The sequence below is a fragment of the Ovis aries genome, chromosome 6 (genome assembly GCF_016772045.2).
Source record: "Ovis aries strain OAR_USU_Benz2616 breed Rambouillet chromosome 6, ARS-UI_Ramb_v3.0, whole genome shotgun sequence".
Lineage (NCBI taxonomy): Eukaryota > Metazoa > Chordata > Mammalia > Artiodactyla > Bovidae > Ovis > Ovis aries.
The window spans coordinates 96317512-96342208 of record NC_056059.1 but is presented as its reverse complement, the minus strand read 5'-3'; the positions used below and the strand labels follow the sequence as shown (position 1 = coordinate 96342208).

The window sequence follows — 24697 nt, the reverse complement described above, 5'->3', positions numbered from 1 at the left end:
GTATAGTTAACATGATAGATACTGAATGAAACTTTACATTTTTATGGACCTTCATAAATTCCTTTAGATTCTGTATTTAATTTACCAACTTCTTACTCATTGATACTCAACACTTAATGAAGTGATTAACAATATCTTAATAGATTAAACATTCACTATGGGATAGTTTTCATACTAGGTAATTTACATGCAATATCATATTGATCATATCCTCTATCATTTGAGGAAGATATTATTTATTAACTTGTATAAGATGTAGAAACTAAGGGTCATAAAAGTCAAAACACTTGCCCAAGATGACAGAACCAGAATTAGAAATGAAGGTTGAGTGATCCTAAAGTCCAGCCTCTTTAAATATAAGGTATATAACCTGACAAGGTCATTGCTATTTTAATATTTTCCCTATTATATTCATTGTGTAATTATAAGATAGTAAAAGAAAAACGTAAAAGAATTGATTTAGAATGCTGTAGGATGGCTGGATGGCATCACCAATGCAATGAACATGAACTTGGGCAAACTCCGGGAGATGGTGAGGGCAAGGGAGGCCTGGCATGCTACAGTCCATGGGGGTCAAAAAGCGCTGGACACAATTGGGCTACTGAACAACAACAACAAAGGATGGGATGATTTAAATGTTTTTCCTTTCCTTTTTGCTCTTTCGTCCTAAAGAACTTTCTTCATTCTCATGTCTCTCTTCCATGATTGACTGCTGTTATCATCTGCTGCTACCAATATGCCCACAGAATTTCTTCCCCTTTCATTTTCTGTTTCTCATCAAACTTCCAGAGTTTTCTGCTACTACTGCTGCTGCTAAGTCACTTCAGTTGTGTCCGACTCTGTGTGGCCCCAGAGACAGTAGCCCACCAGGCTCCGCCATCCCTGGGATTCTCCAGGCAAGAACACTGGAGTGGGTTGCCATTTCCTTCTCCAATGCATGAAAGTGAAAAGTGAAAGTGAAGTCGCTCAGTTGTATCCGACCCTCAGCGACCCCATGGACTGCAGCCCACCAGGCTCCTCCGTCCATGGGATTTTCCAAGCAAGAGTACTGGAGTGGGGTGCCATTGCCTTCTCCTCATGCTATTTCTCTTTCTCCACCTCCAAGTTATTTCAGTCCACTACAATATAGTTTTACCAATACAACCACCACATAACTTAACCTGTTCTTATAAAGGTCACTAATACTCAATCCTAAAGGAAATTAACCTTGAACATTCATGAAAGGACTGTTGCCAAAGCTAAAACTCCAATATTTTGGCTACCTGAAGCAAAGTGAAAGAAAGTGAAGTCGCTCAGTCGTGTCTGACTCTTTGCAACCCCATGGACTGTAGCCTACCAGGCTCCTCAGTCCATGGAATTTCCTAGGCAAGATTACTGGAGTGGGTTGCCATTTCCTTCTCCAGGGGATCTTCCCAACCCAAGAATTGAACCCGAGTTTCCCGCACTGCAGGCAGACACTTTACCATCTGAGCCACCAGGGAAGCCACCTGAAGCAAATTGCCAACTAATTGGCAAGACCCTGATGCTGGGAAAGACTGAAGGCAAAAGGAGAAGAGGGCAGCAGAGGAAGAGATGATTAGATAGCATCACTGACTCAATGGACATGATTCTGAGGGAATTCCAGGAGACAGTGGAGGACAGAGGAGCCTGGAATGCTAGAGTCCATGGAGCTGCAAACAATTGGACATGACTTAGAGATTGAAGGAAATGGCAGCCCACTCCAGTACTATTGCCTGGAAAATCCCCTGGACAGAGGAGCCTGGTAGGCTACAGTTCATGTGGTCACAAAGAGTCAGACACAACTGAGTGACTCCACTTTTCCACTTAGAGACTGAAGAACACTAACAATATTCTCCACATTTCCAGACACAATGGACATTTTTTAAACCCTCATCTTAATCAACAGATGTACTTCTTTCTGTTTTCCATAGCTCAGTAATGAGCTATAATTGACATATAACACTGTATAAGTTTAAGGCATACATTGTGTTGATTGGATACACTTATATATTGCAAAATGATTAGCCCCAAATTGTTTAGCTCACACTTGAATCACATCAGATAATTAACACTTCGTCTTTGTAGTAATGACATTTAACCTCCACTCTCTTAGCAACTTTCAGGTACATGAGAAAGTATTATACACTATAATCTCTATGCTGTACATTAGATCCACATGGCTTATTCATAGCTAAAAATTTGTACCGTTTGATCAAAATTTCCCTTTACCTGCTCCAGCCCCTGGCAGCCACCATTTCATCTCTATTTCTATGCATTCATCATTTTAAACTTTACATATCAATGATATGTCTGTTTGTCTTTATCTGTATGATTTATTTCACTTAGTATATGCCTAAGGGTACATTCATGTTGTTGCAAATGGAAACAATTCCTTCTTCCTCATGTATGAATAATTATATATATATATAGTAATTCTCTCTCTTTCTATATATATATAATAACATATTCAACATCTTCTTTATTTGAACAACATTCAGATGTAGATAACTTTTTAATATCCTCTTTTCATTTTCTTTGGATATGCACCCAGAAGTGGGATTTCTGGATGACATTGTCATTCTATTTAGTTTTTAATTTTTGGGGGGTGGTTACATACTGTTTTCCATCACTTCTTCACTCCTGAAATACTTTTCTCTCTTGAATTCCATGCTATGATTGTCCTCTGCTTTTCTCCCATGTCACTGTACCTGCGTTCTCAGTTTTCATTACCAGGGCCCTTTCCCAGGATCTAAGATTTGGCATTTATACATTGCATCGCTTCTCTTCTTGTCTGTGGTTAGTAATATTCCTTCCCAGAGATTTAAGTACTAATTATCTGTTGAATCACTTTCAAATTTGTTTCTCTAGACTTCTCAGTTCTAGACTTATCTCATAGATAACTCAAACTTAACATGTTGGAAAAGTTAAAAATACCCCCCCCCTTTTCTTTCACTGTACATATTATGTGCCAGTCACTTTGATAAGTGCTTTATACACACTAAATCCTCACAGTAACCTTCTTAGGTAGCATTACTAACTTTGTTTTATAAACAAGGATAATAAAATAGAGAATTTGAATAATTTGCCCATGATTATAAAGTAAGCAAGGGGGAATATCAGGTTTTAACTCAGCTTAGTTCTAGAGATCTCACTGTACTCTACTACTACCCTCTATAAAATCTCTTTCCCTAAACTCACCTTTCCTCACTCTTTATAGGGAAAGTTAGGAAGCACTCTCCTCTTTTACAAATGATCCTATGTTTTACCTACTCAGAAAAGCAACCCTTACTCCTGCTTGCTTGTTCTTAGCATTAGCCATTTTTTTTTTGAAATTAGTTATTTAAAAATGTAAGTCATGCAATTTACTCATCACTTTTGTCAGATACCACGGATTGTTACACTCAGTATCCACTGTAATCCCTTTCTGGTGTGCCTTCCTGTACTGCAGAAGTGAGAGAGCTAAAATCTACCTTCCTAAGATAACACTGTAGCTGAGTTTTCCCAGGTGATTCAGTTTCTACCAACTACAAGCTCTCACAGGAGTAATTAATATGATACTAAGTCATGCGGGGAGAGAAACAGGACAGAAAGAATAATTTTTCTCAAACAGATTTTGGTAGAAAAGGCATGGTTCTAGAAACTGCCAGGTGTGGCAGAAGATTCACTGCAGCACCTGATCACTGCACAAGCAGCATGTTTTTGGAGCTGTCAACAGTGGTAGAAGCTTCTTGATCATGTAGTTTCCTGATGGCGGTAGAAGCTGCAACTTTTTATCAGTTCAGTTCTGCAGTGTGGCTCAAGTGTAGAAACTCAGTCTGGAGTCTGTTTTTTTTTTTGTCCTCCAAATGATTTTGTGAATTATTTATATTCTTATTAAATCTCTTGTGCTTAAGCCAACTTTAGTAGACTTTACTGTCTGCATCTAAGATGCTTGGTCATTACATCTAGTAATTTTTGTTTCTGTCTGCGAGAATATAAGTACTTCAAGAGAAGCTAGACCTTTACTGTTGATTGTTGAATTACAACTGTCAAATAGAGTTTATCTCATAGCAGGTGTTAACATATAATTATTGAATTTCATAACAAAATATTATAAAATGTTTAATTTCTTCTGCAGTTATAGAAACTGCTTTGGAATACCATCTGAAAAAAAAAATTTCCTTGCCAGTCCACCTTCTTCTTTCTTTATGTGTATTATATATTTCATTTCAGTTTGGTCCTAGACTATGCTATATCAAGGAGACCAAGATTGCTGAATTGTTGTACAGTCACTCAGCTGTGTCCAATTCTTTGCAATCCCATGGTCTGCAGCATGCCAGGTTTCCCTGTTCTTCACTGTCTTCAGGAATTTGCTCAATCTCATGTCAACTGAGTCAGTGATGCCATCCAACCATCTTGCCCTCTGTCTTCCCCTTCTCCTCCTGCCCTCAATCTTTCCCAGCATCAGGGTCTTTTCCAGTGAGTCAGCTCTTTGCATCAGGTGGCAAAGTATTGGAGTGTTTTTTGTTTGTTTGTTTGTTTTTACAGTATTGGAGTTTTGAAGTTTCAGCTTCAGCAACTTCAGATTGCTCAATAGGTATCAGTTACTCACTATTTCTAAAATCTGTCAAACATTCTCTTGCTCTTGCTCATGTTTGGAACATCCTGTCCTTCACTTTTCTGCTACTTGTTATTTTCAAGGAAATTTGAAATTATTTTCTTGCAGAAGCCTTTCCTGTACTTTCACAAATGATTAATTAATTGTACCTTAATCTGTAATACTCTGTAGATATTTTATTATAGCATTTATAGAATAATAACATTTGAGTCATTGTGTAATAATTACTAGGTGAAATAAAATGTATGGGTGAAGAACATTAAAATGACAAAGTGTGAAAATATGCTAAAGCCTCATAAATGTAAGTTATTATCTTTATTATTACATGGAGAAGTAAAGTTATCGCTCAATTTCATTTCCTTCTCTTCCAGTGTTGGTAGACCCCCAATTTATTCCACTTGTCTTCTTTTTTTGGACTGACTTACATATGACCTTACTTTTGGACACCCTACGAAGAGGAGCCAGGAAGCCTTTGGTAGCCAAATGTCAATGTGTTTGGCTGACTTGAAGAGTAGAAGCCTCCCTCAGAGTAATTCCTCAGAAAATTAAGAAATAATTCAGTTTGAAGCTAGTTCATTACTACATACAAACATTACAATACTGTCCTCAAAAAAATTAATACAAGTGAAACATTTTTACTTCTTCTTTTCCTTTTAAATGATTTATGATCACTTTCAAAATCGTACTGTACTACAAGTATACCAAAGAGACTAGTCTTCTGGCCATTTTGAGAATTTTCACAGTATTTAATATATTAGATGACTCATATTCAAACAATAAAAATGTTTGCTATTTTCCAATATTTTCACTTTTCTTCTTTAGTGGCTTTTGGCAACACATACGAGAGAACAGGTATCATTTTGTATTTTGAATATTTTATTTGAAACATTTACCACTTGTAATATTAATACATCTTTCCACTGAATTTTATTTTATTTTTGTTAATAAACAAAAATTTACATCAAAAATAAAATTAAAAAATCAAAGCAGTGATATTTACAATATTAAACATAAGCCAGATGTGGAAGCATGCTTTTCCAGATTAAACATTTACTGCGCTGGCATAAAAAGACTTTCTTCCTCATTCACCCAAGTTAAGTTTTGTTTGAATGGATTCTAATTTCTTATTCCTTTACCCTTTTCACCATCTTTCTGTTGCTTTGTTTACCTAATCATGGTTTTTTCTTACCATTGCTTTCCACAGTTCTGCACAGATGCTTCCCAGATGAGCTAAATAGTTCATTTTCATCTTTATACAAGTGTAAACTATGGGTTAATCCTATATGGCTTTCATAGACACAGTGACTAAAATCTCTTCGTGACAGTTCATATATATATATATATATGTATATATATATATATATGTATATATATATATATATATAAAATTTCTGCAAGTATTCAATTAAACTTGACTATAGAAAACCACAAAACATCATTATCTGGTTCTGCATCCTTCAAATCTTATGTATTCTTCAAAAACTAGTGGAGACAAGGCCCTGATTTACAAAGCACATAAAGTATGCATTTGAAAAATTTTAAAAAAGACCTTCCCAGCAAGTTGAGAAAGTTTCTAATATTGTTCCTTCCTACTAAAGGTTGATTAACCAGTTTCTACAGAGTATTTTACCCAATGCCTTTAAAGTGGCTACAATCAACATGAGCTGAAAAACCAAAGCAATAATTTTCTCTCCTTCCCTTTCTTTGCTGCGTTCATTTCTGCACTTTCTTGACAGTACATCACTGACGAAGGACTTAAGCACACAGCATAGTTCCCACTTTAAAACCCCAAAGGTCTGACATGCAGACTTCTATTCAGGTGGATGATAATGGGTAGAACTATGGGAACTAACAAGAAGGCATGTTGGCATTCCCAATGTTCCCAATGATTTGCCTCTTCATGTTGGACTTGTTTATTGCTTTCCTTATTTGAAGGTAAGAGAGGGAAATGAGAGGTTGAATTCTGGGTTCTGACTAAAGGAGCTAAACCATTTAATGTGCCATTATTCCATTTCATTAAATTTTGGCTTGGAAGTGTGTGCACATGTTCCTGGATTGTAAGGTGTGTTCATAAATCAGAATGACACAGCTTGAGGGCTTATCTGATTCACAGTCTTAAAAAATGATTATGTAAAAAATAAGTAAAAATAAAATATAAATGTTGATATAAAGTAAACATGATGAGAGTGAAAGGAATAAAAATGTTGGTAAGGGGTTTTTAGATCCATGTCATCAACAAGTTAACTTCCCTTCTTTTTTGCCTTTACAAATTTATGGGTGATGGAACACAAATGACAGAATATTAATGTGTTAATAAGTCTTTACAATATTTGTGTGTACATGAGAGTTTGAATATATACATTGTACTGCTGTTTCTATAGATAAATAATATATAATTGAGCTAATGTGGGACAGTCAGGAAATCAAAAAATTACATTAATCATTCCTGCATTCCAGTGCTCAGGCAAACTGCAATTGGGTCTTCCTTCTCAACTGAGTGTGCTTAGGACTATATGAGAAACTTTGGTATGTTTCTGGATCTTCTTATAAAAATAGACAAAGTTAAAGCATAATTGTATCTGGATTTTGGTTTCATTCTTTGCATTTGTTTATGAATACAAATTGAGAAGCCATCAAAGTTAACTGAATTATTTAGTTATTTTAAAATGACTGTTTTTACTCCTAAAAGAAGGGGTAGGGAAAATTTAAAAAACAAACAAATAACACACAGATTGTTCCCTTGACAACAAAATCCTTTTATGTCTGTAACACTTGCCTTGAGATGCTCCTATGTTGGGTGCATACATATGTACAACTGTTATATTGTCTTCTTGGATTGATCTTTGCACCATTATGTAGTGTTTGTCTTTTGTAACAGACTTTAATTTAAAGTCTATTTTGTCTGATATAAATATTTCAGTTCTGGCTTTATTTTTATTTCATTTGTGTGGAATATCTTTTCCACCCCCTTGCTTTCAGTCTGTATGTGTCTCTAGATATGAATTGAGTCTCCTACAGGCAGCAAATCTATGGGTCTTGTTTTTGTATTCATTCAGTCTTTGTCTTTTTTTGGAGTATTTCGTCCATTTACATGTAACGTAATAATGGTTATGTCTGTCCTATGGTCATTTTGTTAATTGTTTCGGATTTGTTTTTGTAGGGTTTTTTCCTCTTTCTTCTTTTGTTCTCCTCTCTTGTGATGTGATGACTAAATTTAGCATTATGTTTGGGTTCCTTTTTCATATATCTATTATAGATTTTTGTTTGTGGTTATCATGAGATTTTTGTATAGGAATCTATATTTATTCATGTTTGTTTTAAGTTGCTGATCTCTTAATTTCAAATGCATTTTAGATATCTTGCATTTGTAGTATCCTTACCTCATAATTACTGTTTTTGGCTTTATATTTTCCATCTAATTGTTTTGAGTATCCCTTAGCTGCTTATTGTGAATACAAATGATTTTACCTTTTTTGTCTTTTAACCTCCCCATTAGCTTTGTGGAAGATTTCTTACCATTATTGTATGTTGCCTTTATCCGTGAGCTTTTCCATTTTATAATTTCCTTGTTTCTAGTTGCGGCTTTTTCTTCTGCCTGAGAAGATCCTTTAGCATCCGTTGTAAAGCTGGTTTGGTAGTGCTGAATTCTTTTAGCTTTTGCGTATTTGTACAGCTTTTGATTTTACAGCCATCAAATTTAATGAGTACCTAGCTGGGTAGAATATTCTTGGTTGTAGATTTTTCTCTTTTATCACTTTAAGAACATATCATGCCACTTCCTTCTGACCTGCAGGGTTTCTAATGGAAATCAACCGATAGCCTTATGGGAGTTCCCTTGTAGGCTATTTGTTGCTTTTCTCTTGTTATTTTTAATATTCTCTTTATCTTTAATTTTTGCATTTTGATTATAATGCATCATGGTGTATTCCTCTCTGGGTTAATACTGTACGAGAGACTCTCTGTGTTTCTTGTACTTGTGTGTTTCCTTCCCCAGGTTAAGGATGTTTTCAGGTCTTATATCTTCAAATATTTTCTCAGGCCCTTTCTCTTTTCTCTTTCTGGGACTTCTGTAATGTGAATATTAGCATGTTTGATATCGTCCTAGAGATTTTTTCAACTGTCCTTGGTCCTTTTCATTGCTTTGTTTTTCTCTGTTTGGTAGCAGTGACTTCCATTACATTGTCTTCCAGCTCACTGATCTGGTTGTCTGCTTCATTTAGTCTACTGTTGATTCCTTGTAGTGTATTTTTCATTTTGGTGATTGTATTCTGTAATTCTATTTGGTGGTTTTTTATATTTTATAATTATTTGTTAAAAACTTCTAATTTTTCATTCTTTGCACTTATTGCCATCACTTTTTTAACATAGTTTTGTAAGTCTTAGCTACAACAACCAAAGAAGAAAAATAGATAATAAAAGGAATCCAAATTGAGAAACAAAAAGTAAAACTGTCACTGTTTGCTATGCAAAACCAGCTTTCCTTCAGGCAGCCCTGATTTCTAGCATTAATGAAGGAGGTAGAGGCATCCTCTGGACCAGCGGTTCTTAAAGGGTAGTCCCTGGACTAAGAAGCATCAGCATTACTTGAGGATTTGCTAGTAATACAAACTCTCAGGTCCTACTTCAATTTTACAAAGTTAAAAACTCTGAGAGTAGGCCCAGAAATCTTGTTTTAACAAGCACTCTATGTGATTAAGGTGTATGCTAAAGTTTAAAACCCAAGATTAGATCATCTTTATCAGAAAATCCAGTGTTTGGACTGCCATCGAGAAAGTTGACATTTTAGATCCCATAGCTTCTGTTTTCCCTGCTTCTGTCTTTGTTTTCTCCATAGTTTCCTCTAAATCCTATAGACAGCATGACCGTGTAAAAATTTAATCCACATCAGTACTGTTACCTCTATCCTTTTGTGCTTATGCAAGTCATTAGTTGACGTTCCCTTGTGGCTCAGCAGTAAAGAATCCACCTGCCAATGCAGGAGATGCAGCTTTGATCCCTAGATTGGGAAGATACTCTGTAGAGAGAAATGGCAACCCATGCCTGGGAAATCCCATGGTCAGAGGAGTTTGGCGGGCTATAGTCCATGGGACTGCAAAAGAGTCAGACACAACTTAGTAACTAAACAACAACAAAGTCATTAATCCTCTTCTCATCTGTGAGATTTACACTTCAGCATCCATTCTTAGATATTTAGGTTTTCAGTCATCGCCAGATTTATAGTGTTCCCTAAGTTATGAATGTTGAACTTTTGAACAGAATCTACCCAGAATGTATTGATGTGTATGTATTCAAATAGGGTTAGATTTTGCTTGCTATTCTAGAGAGCAAGATGTGTTCCCTGAAATGTGTTATCTTACTTTTTTGATTCCATGATGGTCACAGCTCTGTTATCTAAAGGAAGATGATCATAGTGTGTTCCTATTTATTTAATTAGCCCAAAAGAAATGGTCACCATATACCTGAGGCAGGGAACTTTCAGGAGACTGGAGACATTTATTTGATGTCATTACGTTTCTTCTTGCTACATACAACAAAATTAATTTTTCAATAGAGATAATGGGTTTGGCATTTTCTGAGGTGACCTAGGAAATGGATGGATAGTTTCTTTAAGAAAATGGTTCTGAGCTGCAAGTGATAAACAAGTGCAATTTTGGTGCACAGTTTATCTGCATATTGGAAATTGTTTATAATTTCTGATAGCTCTTCAGTATAAATTTTTTAAAGTATTTTGAACTTTTTATTGAATTTGTTACAATACTGTTTCTGTTTTATGTTTTTATTTTTTTGGCCATGAGGCATGCGGTATTTTACCTCCCTGACCAGGGACTGAACCCACACCCCCTGCACTGAAAGGTGAAGGCTTAAACACTAGACTGCCAAGGAAGTCCTTCTACATATAATTTTAACTCGATTTGATTTCTGTTATAACAAATACTGTCTTTGCTTCTACTTTAGACAATTTTTTTAAAAGATCTCTGTATATCAAGGTTAACTTGCTACTAATAGTCTTTCTTTTAACCAATGTAGATTTTTGAATAGGAAATATGCACATATAAAAATGTTCATACTAGTTTAGTTACCATAAAATTTTTCCAAGGGAAATAAAACATATTTTTTCACAATAAATAGTTAATCATTTTTCATTAACTAAGGGGCCAGACTGAGCATCACTAACAATAGGACAACTTGACATTAAGTGCCTTCTCATATGATGCAATACATAGTCCTCACCAATAGAGAATTCTTACTGAAAAAATATTTACACTTAATACAATCAAGCTTTTAGAATTATCTCCCATCCCAGTTTAAAAAAAAAAAACAGAAATGAGAGAAACAAATAATACTACAAAGTAACAATCAGACAAGTCCAGAATGCAGGATAACATAAAAGGCAACTGGCCTTATCTCTTTAAAAAAACAATGTCATGACTATATATATATATATATATATATATATATATATATATATATATATATATATATCTTGTTGGAAACTGAGGGAGAAGGTGCTATCTTAGGGTAAAAGAGAGTCAAGATACATAAACAATGCAATTTTTGTACATCATTTGAATGATAGTTCACAAAACCAGTTACAAAACAGATTTTGAAACAACTAGGAAAATTTGAATATGAGATGGATATTAGCTGATAGTAGGAAATACTTATTAATTTTCTTATATTGATAATAGTAATGCTATAAAGGAGAAAGTTTTCATTCTTAGGAGATGAATAGTGAAAAAATATTTAGTTATTAAATCTGTAAGCTACTTTAAAATGGCACACACGCACATACCAATGTACTAAAAAGATTTAAAGCATATTTGGAAAAATGTTAACAGTTGTTTAGTTTAGGTTGTGAGTATACTGGCATTTATTGTACTTTTCTTCCAATGTTTCAAATTTTTTAAAAAAATTTTATAATAAAAGCTGGAAGAGTTACACCATTTGAATATACTTCATATCACTGGAGAGTACGCTTAAACTGATTAGAATGGTAAATTTTATGCTATGTATATTTTACCAATATTTTTAAATATTGGAAAAATCTTGTATAAAGAATAATACTGTCATAACCACAGTAATGTTGTCAATGAACTAGAGGTTATCTCAGATCTCTAATTATTCACTTAAGGTTTACCCAGAGACATAATCTTCAGGGAAGTACATTCTAAACAATTAAATATACTACCAGATAATTGTTCTGGGGTTCTGACTTTTTTAAAAAGCAATGAGCCAAACAGCCTGGATAAAATTCTACCATATAATGATGCAGACAAATATTTCAGTAGAAATTTGATAAGAATTGTTCGAATATATTTGGGTTTTATAGACCAACAGGAGGAGGTCCATCTTTCAGATCTCCCTTCTCCACCCTTGCGTCTTCCATGAGAGATAATACTAAATGTTTAACTTAGGATAGGGAAAAAAAAAAATTCAAATGAGTTACGTATTGGAAAATTAAATTTATTTGTAAAAGAATTCCAAGTGAATATTACAAAAACTATGTGAGCCACAGTTCAGAGGATATGAATAGATTCTAAAAGTATCCTGGGATATAACTGAGGTTCAACACGTCAGGGCCAATTTTTCCCTAAAGATTTTTAGGCTGCAGCCACAATTAAAGGCCACTTTTAGTTCTGTCCAGAGCTCTTCCACACACAAAGCTGTGGGACACTGTAATTTTTACTCACACAGACTGAAAATAAAGGCCTGGTTAAGTACAAAGGGTTGTTTTCTGCCAAGCTCAATGAAAGGAGGAAGTGGCAAGGGTGGGTACGGGATGGCTGAAATTCCCGTCTTAACCGTAGATAGCAGGATTGCTTAAAGTTCTGAAAAACAACCTCAAATTAGGTCTTGTCAAGTCAGATACACATCTGCAAAGAAATATATGGCCTGACAATTACTAGGATATGGATATGAGACCAAAGAGAAAAATATCTTTTCATGACAAAATCCTAAAGTAGAATCATATAGCATTGATTAAGCAAAAAACATGGCATCTGGAGTTTCACAGGTCTCTATTTTGTCCTGGATTATGAGTACAATTATCTATGTGTAATTTTGGTTAAGCCAATTAATATCACTATGATGCATGTTCTTTGAGGTTAAAATGTAAAAAACATTCCTAACCCATAAGGTTGTTGTAAGGTGTCAGTGAAATGATGTATATAAATCATTTAGTACAGAGCGTTATGCATGCTAAGTGCTCAGTTAATTTTTATCAGCAATATAGTCATTTTAGACTTTGACTCAGCCTAGTCCCAGTGCTTTTGAACTGTAGTGTTGAAGAAGACTCTTGAGAGTCCCTTGAACTGCAAGGAGATCCAACCAGTCCATTCTGAAGGAGATCAGCCTTGGGATTTCTTTGGAAGGAATGATGCTAAAGCTGAAACTCCAGTACTTTGGCCATCTCATGCGAAGAGCTGACTCATTTGAAAAGGCTCTGATGCTGGGAGGGATGGGGGCAGGAGGAGAAGGGGACGACAGAGGATGAGATGGCTGGATGGCATCACCGACTGGATGGACGTGAATCTGAGTGAACTCCAGGAGTTGGCGATGGACAGGGAGGCCTGGCGTGCTGTAATTCATGGGGTTGCAAAGAGTCGGACACGACTGAGCAACTGAACTGAACTGAACTGAACTGAGTCCAGTGCTATGGGACAACCTGAGAGAGCCCAAGGACTGAAGTTAAACCCAACCAAAGGGATTGAGCAAAGGAGTCATAACCAGACTAGTCCTGTTTGACTCTTTGTGACACAGGCCAGAATACTGCAGTGGGTAGCCTTTCTCTTCTCCAGGGGATCTTCTCAACCCTGGGATTGAACCCAGGTCTCCTGCATTGCAGGATTCTTTACCAGCTGAGCCACGAGGGAAGCCCTTGAAAATATTAGGTAGTAATTTAGACTGGAGGTCACTAACTCCAATGTCTAGAAGAATCTCATAGGTGTTATGAATGAGTAATTTAAGGATGACACTGCAGATGCAGTAAGTATGAGTGGTCATGAAGTAAAAGTGAATGTTAGTCGCTCAGCTGTGTCCAGCTTTCTACAACCCCATGGACTATAGCCTGTCAGGCTCCTCTGTCCATGGAATTCTCCCCTGGAGTGGGTGACCATTCCCTTCTCCAGGGGACCTTCCTGACCCAGGGATCAACCCAGGTCTCTTGCACTGCAGGCAGATTATTTTTATTTGTGGTCTGAACCACCGCCAAGTCTCTGTCAATATGGTGAGAACATACCCCATCTTAAGTAACAGCTGCTTTTTGATTCAAGATCAGGGCTGGGATGAGAGCATGCAGGCTCAGTGTGGGAAGACCTTATCAGTTTTTAGAGAATCTGCAACTCAAAAATATTTTATGTGACATTTCCTGTTTCTAGGATATTGACCCAAGTTTTAAATATATTGTGCAGGCCCAAATAAAACATGTCTGCAGCCAGATTACTACTAACTGGTGATTTCTGGTCTATGACTTCTTATTAATGTAGCACATCTACCTAACACCAGTACTGGTCCTAACGATCTGGATGGGAGTGAATCTCTGGGCTGGGGACCAGTAGACAGACCAGTGCTATGTGTATGTATGTGTATGTGTGTGTGTATGTATACACATACGTTGTTGTCATTGAGCTAAGTCATATCTGACTCTTTCTGTGACCCCATAGACTGTAACCAACCAGGTTCCTCTGTCCACCATGGTATTTTAAGGGCAAAAATACTGGAATGAGTTGCCATTTCCTTCTCCAGGGTATCTTCCTGACCCAGGAACTGAACCCACATCTTCTATTCAGCAGGCGAATTCTTTAAATATGTGTGTGTGTGCGTGTGTGTGTGTGTGTGTGTGTGTATGTGTGTGTGTGAAAGAGAAAGTGAAATTGTTAGTCATTCAGTGGTGTCCAACTCTTTGTGACCCCATGTACTGTATGTATCCCACCAGGCTCTTCTGTCTATGGGACTCCCCAGGCAAGAATACTGGAGTGGGTAGCCATTTCCTTCTCCAGGGGATCCTCCCAACCCAGGGACTGAACCTAGGCCTCCAGCATTGCCAGCAGATTCTTTACCATCTGACCCACTGGGACGTGTGTGTATACACACACGCGTGCACACACACACACACACACACATATGTATATATATATATATACATATAATGTGAGCCATAACACAAAGAAGCATATGTGTCATTTTGAATTTTCTAGTAGCCATACTGAAAAAGGTAAAAAATAGGTGAAAATAGTTTTAAATATATTTCATTAACCCAATACATCCAACATATCACGATTTTAACATATAATAAATGTAGATTTATGTAAGATATTTTATATTTTTATAACATCTTCAAAATCAGGTGTGTATTTCACCCGCGTAGCACATCTTAATTCTGGGTTAGTCAGTGTGATTAAAGTGAAAGTACTCAATACTTGCATATGAATAGTGGTGACCCTCCTGTATAGCGCAGGTCTAGAGTATGCTTCTCAAACTTAAACATGCATATTGAAAGGCAGAAAGTGAAATGTGAAAGTGTTAGTTGCTCAGTCATGTGTGTATTCTTTCCAACACTATGGACTATAGCCCTCCAGGCTCCTCTGTCCATAGGATTCACAGGCAAGAAATCTGGAGTGGGTAGCCATTCCCTTCTCCAGGGGATATTCCTGACCCTGGGTTTCCTGCATTGCAGGCAGATTCTGTACCATCTGAGCCACCGTGTGGGGGATCATATTAAAATGCCAGTTCTGCTTTGCTGGTTGGGACAGAGCCTGAGATACTTCACTTCTTCCTGGCTCTCAGGTGGTCACTGCTCCTTGTCCATGGACCACACACTTTCAATATCTAGGAGCTGGGTGTTTGTGGCAGGTCTCCCTCAATCAGTATTTTTACTCCCAAAGCATTTCCTCCCCTTCCAAATTCAGTGAATATTTGTTGAAGAGGCTAAAATGATATTCTAATGGCGAGTCACCATATTCAGATGTGGGAGAATATTAATAATTTCAAAATAAACACTATTTTATATATCACTTGCAGAAGCACTGAGTCATTTACTCCTTTTGTTTTAAACTTGAGAACTTGCCAACGTGTTACCAGATGCTTTCATGAGAATGAGCTTAAGTACAGGATAAGCACAACTTTATAATTCTAACTTCAGAGATTTGGCAAGTTCAACATTTTAATAAAACAGACAATGGGACTGCAAGGGAAATTTGACAATAATACCTCTCAAAGCTTTAGTATTTAGGGGCATTCCTCGGTCAAGGGTATGAATATTTCATGGACTCTCTAAAAAGAAACACAAAAAAGAACATTTTAATTTCCTCATGACAATTCTATTTGAGGCATGAGTAGAGCTCGACAGGAGACATTACATCTTTGTTCAACAATACATAACTATGGAAATTTAAATAGCTCAATGTGGGGGGTGGGGGGCAGAATATAACTCAAGGGTTCTATACAGTGCATTGTCTTCAAGACACAAACACTTTTACACCCAGAAGAGAGTTCTGGAAGTGAACAGTGAATTCCTAAGAACTTGTTCTCACTTATCATTGTTTGACTTGTGAACATTAGCAACTGATTTATCTTCTTTTATCCTCTCTTGGATGTTAAGAATAATGCTTGTTGAGCTTATTTCACAAAGTTGTTGTAGGGCAGTGTAAAGGAACTTGGTAAACTGTAGCATGGCATTTGTTCATAGGTTGTTCACAGTCATGCCCAGAGGAAAGGATGAATCGAAAACACATGATCAAGATGATGTCTGAGCTGACAAGATCATCAAGTTTTCAGCCCTTTCTACTGCTGCAGTTCATAATAGCTGCAGCTGTCTGCTGATATTTATGTTTTCCACAGTAAAAGTGCAAGACAGGATTCTAATCACAGAACTACTGTCTCTTCCTACATAGAATAAAATAGCATGTCAAAAGATAAATAGAAAGGAACCTTTGGAAAGTTTTAATTTTAAAGTCTTTGTTTTAGTTCGGAATCAAACTGACCATGGAACTATGGATACCAAAGATATTTTTTCCCTAGTAACAACTGTTTAAGTCATTTACTGGCATGAGATCTCTTGAGTGAAAAAATCTGAAGTCTGGTTCTGATAGATGGTTTAAACTCAATGTGGTAAAAGTTGTAAAGTGCAGTCTTTGTAATATAGCTAATTTTGCTTGAAAGTTCAGAAATTATCTGGCACTGAGGAGGAAAAAATACCCCAAGATGATAAAACCCTATAATTGAGAAATTTACAAAATATTATGAAAAGACATTAAAGAGGACATAAATAAGTGTAAATAAATAACTGAAAGACCTAATGTCATCAAGATGCCAATCAACGGTACATTTAAGCATAGCACGAAAGCAATTGCAATAAAAATTACACCATTTTTTTGTGTGTGGACATTACAAGTTGACTAAAATTTATATGGGAGAGTAAAGGGCAAGAATAGACTAGATATTCCTGAAAAAGAAAAACCAGATGAAGAAATTGCCTTTTTTATATCAAGAATTATTATGAACATATAACAAATGAGTAAGATTCTATTATTTTAAGTAATGGCCAATAAAACAAAAGAGTGAGCCCAGGAGCAACCTATCACATGCAGGATCAACTTTTGAAACAAACTGTATTGTGTATGTGGGGGAAGAGATAGTGGACTTTTCAATAAATATTGCTAGGACAAATTATTAGTAATACAGAAAACAAAAAGTGGACTCTTCACAGGGCACTGAGCTGAGTTCCCTGTGCTATACAGCAGGTTCCCACTAGCTATCTATTTCACACATGATGACCTTGCTTATTTAACTTATATGCAGAGTATATCATGTGAAATGCTGGGCTGGATGAATTCCAAGCTGGAATCAAGATTGCTGGGAGAAATATCAATAACCTCAGATATACAGATTATACTACCCTAATGGCAGAAAGCAAAGAGGAGCTAAAGAGCCTCTTGACGAGTTTCAAAAGAGGAGAGTGAAAAAGCTGGCATAAAACTCAACATTCAAAAATGAAGATCACGGCATCTGGTCCCATCATGTTACGGCAAATTGATGGGGGAAAAATGGAAACAGTGACAGACTTTATTTTTTTGGGCTCCAAAATCACTGTGGATGGTGACTGTAGCCATGAAAGAAAAAGCTTTTTAAAGTAAGACCTTTGCTTCTTGGAAGAAAAGCTATGACAAATCCAGGCAGCATATTAAAAAACAAGAGGCATCACTTTGCTGACAAAGGTCCATATAGTCAAAGCTATGGTCTTTCCAATAGACATGTATGGATGCAAGAGTTGGACCATAAAGAAGGCTGAGCACCCAAGGATTGATAGTCTTTGAACTGTTGTTCTAGAGAAGACTCTTAAGAGTCCCTTGGAGAGCAAGGAGGTCAAACTAGTCAATCCTAAAGGAAATCAACCCTGAATATTCATTGGAAGGACTGATGCTGAAGCTGAAACTCCAATACTTTGGTCACCTGATGTGAGGAGACAACTGATTGGAAAAGACCCTGAAGCTGGTAAAGATTGTAGGCAGGAGAAGAAGGAGAAGACAGAGGGTGAAATGATTGGATGGCATCACCAACTCAATAGACATGAGTTTGAGCAAACTCTGGGAGATAGTGAAGGACAGGGAAGCCTGGCGTGCTGCAGGTCATGGGGTCTCAAACAGTCGGACACGATTTAGTGACTGAAGAAAAGGTGTGTACATGTCAATTCTAATCTTCCATTTCCCCTCCTGTTCCATAAGGCCGTTCTCTAGAAGGGCAGTATAGGAGGGTGGGAGGGAGGTCTAAGACAGAGGGGATATATGTATACGTACAGTTGATTCATTTGCTCTACAGCAGAAACTAACACAATATTGTAAAGCAATTATGCTCCAATTTGAAAAAGTGGACCCTTACCAACTACCATATACAGTACTAAATTCTGGTAGGTTAAAGATACAAGCCTTTGACTGTGTGGATCATAATGAGCTGTGGAAAATTCTGAAAGAGATGGGAATACAGACCACCTGACCTGCCTCTTGAGAAACCTCTATGCAGGTCAGGAAGCAACAGTTAGAATTGCACATGGAACAACAGACTGGTTCCAAATAGGAAAGGAATACGTCAAGGCTGTATATTGTCACCCTGCTTATTTAATTTCTATGTAGTGTACATCATGAGAAATGCTGGGCAGGAAGAAACACAAGCTGGAATCAAGATTGCCGGGAGATATATCAATCACCTCAGATATGCAGATGACACCACCCTTTTGACAGAAAGTGAAGAGGAACTAAAAAGCCTCTTGATGAAAGTGAAAAAGGAGAGTTAAAAGGTTGGCTTAAAGGTCAACATTCAGAAAACGAAGATCATGGCATCTGGTCCCATCACTTCATGGGAAATAGATGGGGAAACGGAAACAGTGTCAGAGTTTATTTTTCAGGGCTCCAAAATCACTGCAGATGGTGATTGCAGCCATGAAATTAAAAGACACTTACTACTTGGAAGGAAAGTTATGACCAACTTAGATGGCATATTCAAAAGCAGAGACATTACTTTGCCGACAAAGGTCCATCTAGTCAAGGCTATGGTTTTTCCAGCAGTCATGTATGGATGTGAGAGTTGAACTGTGAATAAAGCTGAGCACCGAAGAATTGATGCTTTTGAACTGTGGTGTTGGAGAAGACTCTTGAGAGTCCCTTGGACTGCAAAGAGATCCAACCAGTCCATCCTAAAGAAAATCAGTCCTGAATATTCATTGGAAGCACTGATGCTGACACTGAAACTCCAATACTTTGGCATTTCAAAGAACTGACTCATTGGAAAAGAGCCTGATGCTGGGAAAGATTAAAGGCAGGAGAAGAAGGGGACGACAGAGTGTGGGATGGTTGTATGGCTTCACCAATGGGATGGACATGAGTTTTAGTAAGCACCATGTGTTGGTGATGGACAAGGAAGACTGTCATGCTGAAGTCCATGGGGTCACAAAGAGTCGGACACAACTGAGTGACTGAACTGAACTGTGATATTCAGAAGGTTCTCAAGTAAGTAGCAGGATAATTGAGTCTTAAATAAAGAGATCTGTTCTACTTTCAAAGACAACTCCACTCCAGAATAGTGATCAAATCACCCACATGGTATGAGAGAAGTCCAAGAATGAACTCTGGTGATTACCATCATGCATGAAATAAACAAGGGGAGGATTCAGTGAGGGATTCTGATATAAAATGTTAGAGTATTTGAATAGATTTGAGAAGAAGGAATTAATCAGCATACTGATTAAGCAACAGTAATCAAATGATGTAGAGAAGTTAAATAGGATGAGAACTGAAAATAGCACATAGAAGTTTGAAATTGGCAGTCACTCATAATTTTCGAAGGAGTTGTTTCATTTGAATAATAGTGGCAGAGGGCTAATAACAATGGGTTATCACCTCCATGAGAAGTGAGAATTGAAGATACTTGTTATTTTGAAGAGTTTAGCTGGAAAGTTTAAGAGCGGTAGGTCAACAGTTGGAATTCAAAAAGGATTTCCTTAACGTAGAAAAAGCTTCAGCATGTCTAGAGTTAAGATAAAGGAGCCAGCTGATAGCATCAGTATGAGAAGGCATGAAAAAAAGAGAATAGTAGATGAAGTATGGCTTCACTGGAAAGAGGGGTGAAAGGATTAAAAAAAAAAAACCAAAACACAAGTTGAATAAATTAGCTCTAACCAAGTCAAGGAGTTCTTTTTTTTCCTGCATCTGGGAAAACGTGGTGAGAATAAATGCATGTATTTCACTTAATAAAAATGAACTTTTTTTTTTCTAAGAAAAAACCAATTTTCTTCCTTGGTATTCCAGTGGTTAAGAATCTGCCTTGCAATGCAGAAAATGTGGGTTCAATTCTTGGTCAGGGAACTAAAATCCCACAAGCTGTGGAGCAGCTAAGTCCATGTGCCACTACTAGTGAGCCCACGTGCCACAACTATAGTCTGTGGGCTGCAAACAAAAGGGTCACATGACACAGTGACGATCCTGTATGTTTCAGAGAAGACCTGATGCAGACAAATAAATATATTAAAAATAAAAGCAAGTACAAGTACTTGTGGTCGGACATTTTATTTCAGAAATGTCTCCAGAAAACCCTGAGTCACTCTTAGGGCACACATTCCCTCATAGTTCTCAGGAAACCCTAAGCCTTGCTGTGTTGGGGAAATGCGTACAAGTTTGCAGCAGACCGAATGTCTGAGAGGTTGGCTGAGGGAAAGACGGCATGGCGGTGTTCTGAGAGTTAGGGATGGGTGTGTTTTGCATGTAGATGGTAAGCCCAGGAGCCAGTAGTGGCCAGAATGGAACTGTGACTGGGAATAATCAGAAGAACACTCTGAGGGGGCTACCTGCTAATGGGGAAGCTGATTTGGGTTGAGAGAGAGCCAGATTAGGCAGTGGTTTCTCTGTTTGGACCCAATGTTCTCTGCGAAATGTGAGGCAAATCATATATGGAGAGGAGTCAGGGTCAGAGTCGAGAACAATGATTTTGAGAAAGTGATGAAGCTTCAGACCATTTGGGGGCGGTGGGAAGAATGATGAAATTAAGAACAGAGAAAAAACATATAGATGGATGGCTGAGGGCCACAAAGGGCCTGGCTGACTTTGGAGGCCATAAATTATTGATAGCAGCCAACCACACCTTTTTGAAATACCCTAAAATTTCCTTCAACATTTCTCAGGGATCTTGCTGACAAGAGGATGACTGGCTCAATCACCCTGAGGGTTAGCTGGATAGATACCACCAAAGCACAAAAAAGTCATGGGCAGCAGGGATTAGTGCAAGAGGTAAATTAAATGATTTTGCTCTGCATCAAGGTTGGATAGGGAAAGGAGTGTGTCTGTGAAATGGGGATGGGTTAGGAAGTCTAGATGACAGCAAGTAGGATGTCAGAGATGTCAGAGGAAGAGCATTGTTACAAGTGTCAAAACATAATCTGGATACAGCAGTGAAGAGATAAAGCAGAATGCTGCTACAACTATTGTTTTCTAGCATAAGTGAGAGGTATAGAATAAAAGTTTGGCTCCCGAGCTACTCAGAAGGTGGGAGAAGGATCAGGATCTGTACATGGATTGACTTGGTTGAGTAGATCTTATGTTATGGGATGAGGGCATCAGAAGAAAGGGTAGGGGTTAGTAAAAACAACCATGAGTAGAAGAAATATCTAAATAGGCCAGTGGTGAAAATAAAGGAGCATGAGGTACTCAGAGGCCTGGACTTTGGTTGGTGACCAAAAAAAAAAAAAAAGTGGGAGGAAAATGTATTTCCTGGACTGCTCTTGAGGCTTCTAGACAGGCAAAGTCCCAAGTGGTGCAAGATCCTTGTGAGATTAGCAATTTTTAGGTTCTACTTATCATTTAAAAGGAATGCCACTGAGAATTTGCTTATCTCATCTCTGAAGAGTTCCCTTCATTGGCCTGTTAGTGGAAAATATGCATCTATGTTCAGTCCCCATTTTAAAATTTACTTACTTTTTTATTCCAATCACTCTTACTACATTCCTATTATATATACATTGGAGTTCCAGAATATAAATAACCTTTATCTTTACTCTTGAGAAGCTTGTTCTCTTATTGAAGATGTGAGAAATGTGTTACACTTTACCTCATATCTGTGGGTCTTGGAAGAAGTCGTTTCTTTCCACTAAAGTAGACTTCGAAATCTTCAGTCTTCAGCCTGTGGGCATAGTCAATGTATCCTGACACCTCCTGCCCACGAGAATTTTTGTCACGAATAAAAATCACGGACTAGTAACACAGAAAAACAGAGAATGGAGAGAGAGTAAGTGAATGAAAGTCATTTGAGTAAAATTTACATAATAATAAAATCTACAGTTATTGAGTGATACATGTGTTATAGCTTATTCTAAGGGCTTTATGTTTCATCCTTACAATGAGCCTATAGGTATTACTACTTTCTCCTGACAGTGAAGAAATTCATGAAAAGTTAACTAAACATGCATATAATGTTCATTTATAGCAATTGAGGGCTTCCCTTGTGGCTCAGAAAGTAGAGAATCTGCCTGCAATGGGGGAGAGCCAGGTTTGATCCCTGGGTTGCGAAGATTCCATGGACCAGGGCATGGCTACCCACTCCAGTATTCTTGACTGGAGATTTCACAGACAGAGGAGCTTGGAAAGCTCCGTCCATGGGATTGCAAAGAGTTGGACATGACTGAGCAACTAACACTAATTAACTTACAGTAATTGTATATAACAATTTCAATAAATAACTTTAGAAGTATTCCTAAGGACAGACATTATTTTAAGTGTTTGTAATATATTATTTTCAGTTTTTGTAATACATTTATTAATTTATTTAATACATTAACTGATTCCTAATGACAGACATTATTTTAAGTGTTCGTAATGTCTTTTTCCAATCCTATTGTCTTCTCTTCGTCATCATCTCATTAATTTAAAAACTGAGAAACAAAGAAGTTGAGTTCCTTATACAGCTAGTAAGTTGAAAAACTCAGATTAAACCCAGGCTCATGTGTCTGTCCTTCTGATTAGAAAAGAATCACTACATTCTTTTTCCATTTGAGCACCTATACATTTTCTGCTACAAAAATAGAAATGGGGTCTCTTTACTATAACAGTCAAAAATTGAAATCTCTTTACAAAATTAATTCCATAGGTCAAAAATGTACAGAAAGTACATATTTCTCCTTTACCTTAATTCCTTCACAAATATCATTGCATGGCTACAACATGTTAGACATTATTGAATGTGCCATGGATACAGTGATAAACAAAACAGTAAAGGTCTGATCTCTTGGAACTTATGTTGAAGTAAGCAGAAGTAGACAATCGGCATGAAAGGAAAACAATACTTACAGTGAGTGATAAGTGTCATAAAGAAAATAAAGAAGATGATTGGCTAGAGAAGTTCATAGTGTTAAAGGCTACTTTAGGAAGAGTGATCAAGAAAGACCTTGAAAAGATCTTTATGCCAAGACTTGAAGGCTGAGAAGAGGTAAGCCATGTAGAGATCTAGAATAGGAGCCTATAAATCAAAGGGAACAGTTGATAGAAAGGCCCTAAAGTGGGAACAGGATAACAGAAATGGAAGAAGTGTAGTCTTTTCTCTGTCAAGCCAAAACACATAGATCTCAAGTTCTATGGTGGGGGTGGGGGGGGGGGGGGGAGAAAAAAAAAAAAAACTCTAAATGTAATTGGAAAAGCTCATAATGTATTCATTTCCAAATCTAGATCAAAGTGTAGAGTTTCATGGTGAAGTTCTATATTTGGAAGAATCTGTAAATAAGATTTCCTTTTCCTCTTGAGCAATTACTGGATGGTTGCTTGTTAGGTCTTTGTATAGTCAATTATAGGGAGCGCTTACAGGGGTTACCTTAGATAGCAGAGTTTCCAAAAGGGTGAAGTTAGAAAATTGAAATAATTCTTTTCTCTGTGACACTTATGAAAATATGTTGTTAACAGCATGCCAACTTAAAAATGGAAGAACAGAGATATAATTTACAATTATTTGTTACTCTGCTGATGTTTTGTCTTTCAGCCTACTCTGGTATGGCATTGGGTGCTGAGAATACTGTGCTAAGAAGAATCCTGAGGCCCTTTCTTAGCACAAGAGGAAGGAATATTGTGCTGGATTAGCGATGTTTCCCTCAAAAATGACTGGATGAACAAACATTCATTACTATTAATGTGGTCAAATTAGACTCAATCCTTAGTCCCTCTCATTACCCCTACATAACTCTCAGTTAAATTTATATAGATTTCTCCACGTTTTTAGTCACTTAGCTTTTAGTTTATATAACACAAAATCTAAAAGGTTAGTAACTCAAAGAGACTTCCTGAAACTTTCACACTACTAAAGCAATAACTAGTGTTGTTATCCCAACTTAAATGAGGCCATGGGTTATTAAGATTTCATATGCTGCTTGAAAGGACTTATAATCTTTATTCTATCATGGCTGTTCCTGATGTTAGCAAGTCATGCCGGGACATGGAGATGGAAAAAAGCCCCAGAATAAGTCCTCTACTTTCAAAATGGAACTCTATTAACAATAACAACAAAAAGCTCTTCTGTTTCTCTCTGTTTTTGTCTCTGTCTTTCAAAATGAGAGATTTTGGAATCAAGATTTCTTGG

General features: G+C 37.0%; 1 protein-coding gene across 2 annotated transcripts in view; it reads right to left on the bottom strand.

The window, feature by feature from the left end:
- Positions 1–24697, bottom strand: part of CFAP299 (cilia and flagella associated protein 299) — a 697822-nt gene that overhangs the window by 93620 nt on the left and 579505 nt on the right. For both annotated transcript variants that reach the window (XM_060417651.1, XM_027970763.3), the window contains exon 4: positions 22187–22329. In XM_060417651.1, the coding sequence (XP_060273634.1) occupies positions 22187–22329 (143 nt within the window). The remainder of the gene's footprint in view (positions 1–22186; positions 22330–24697) is intronic.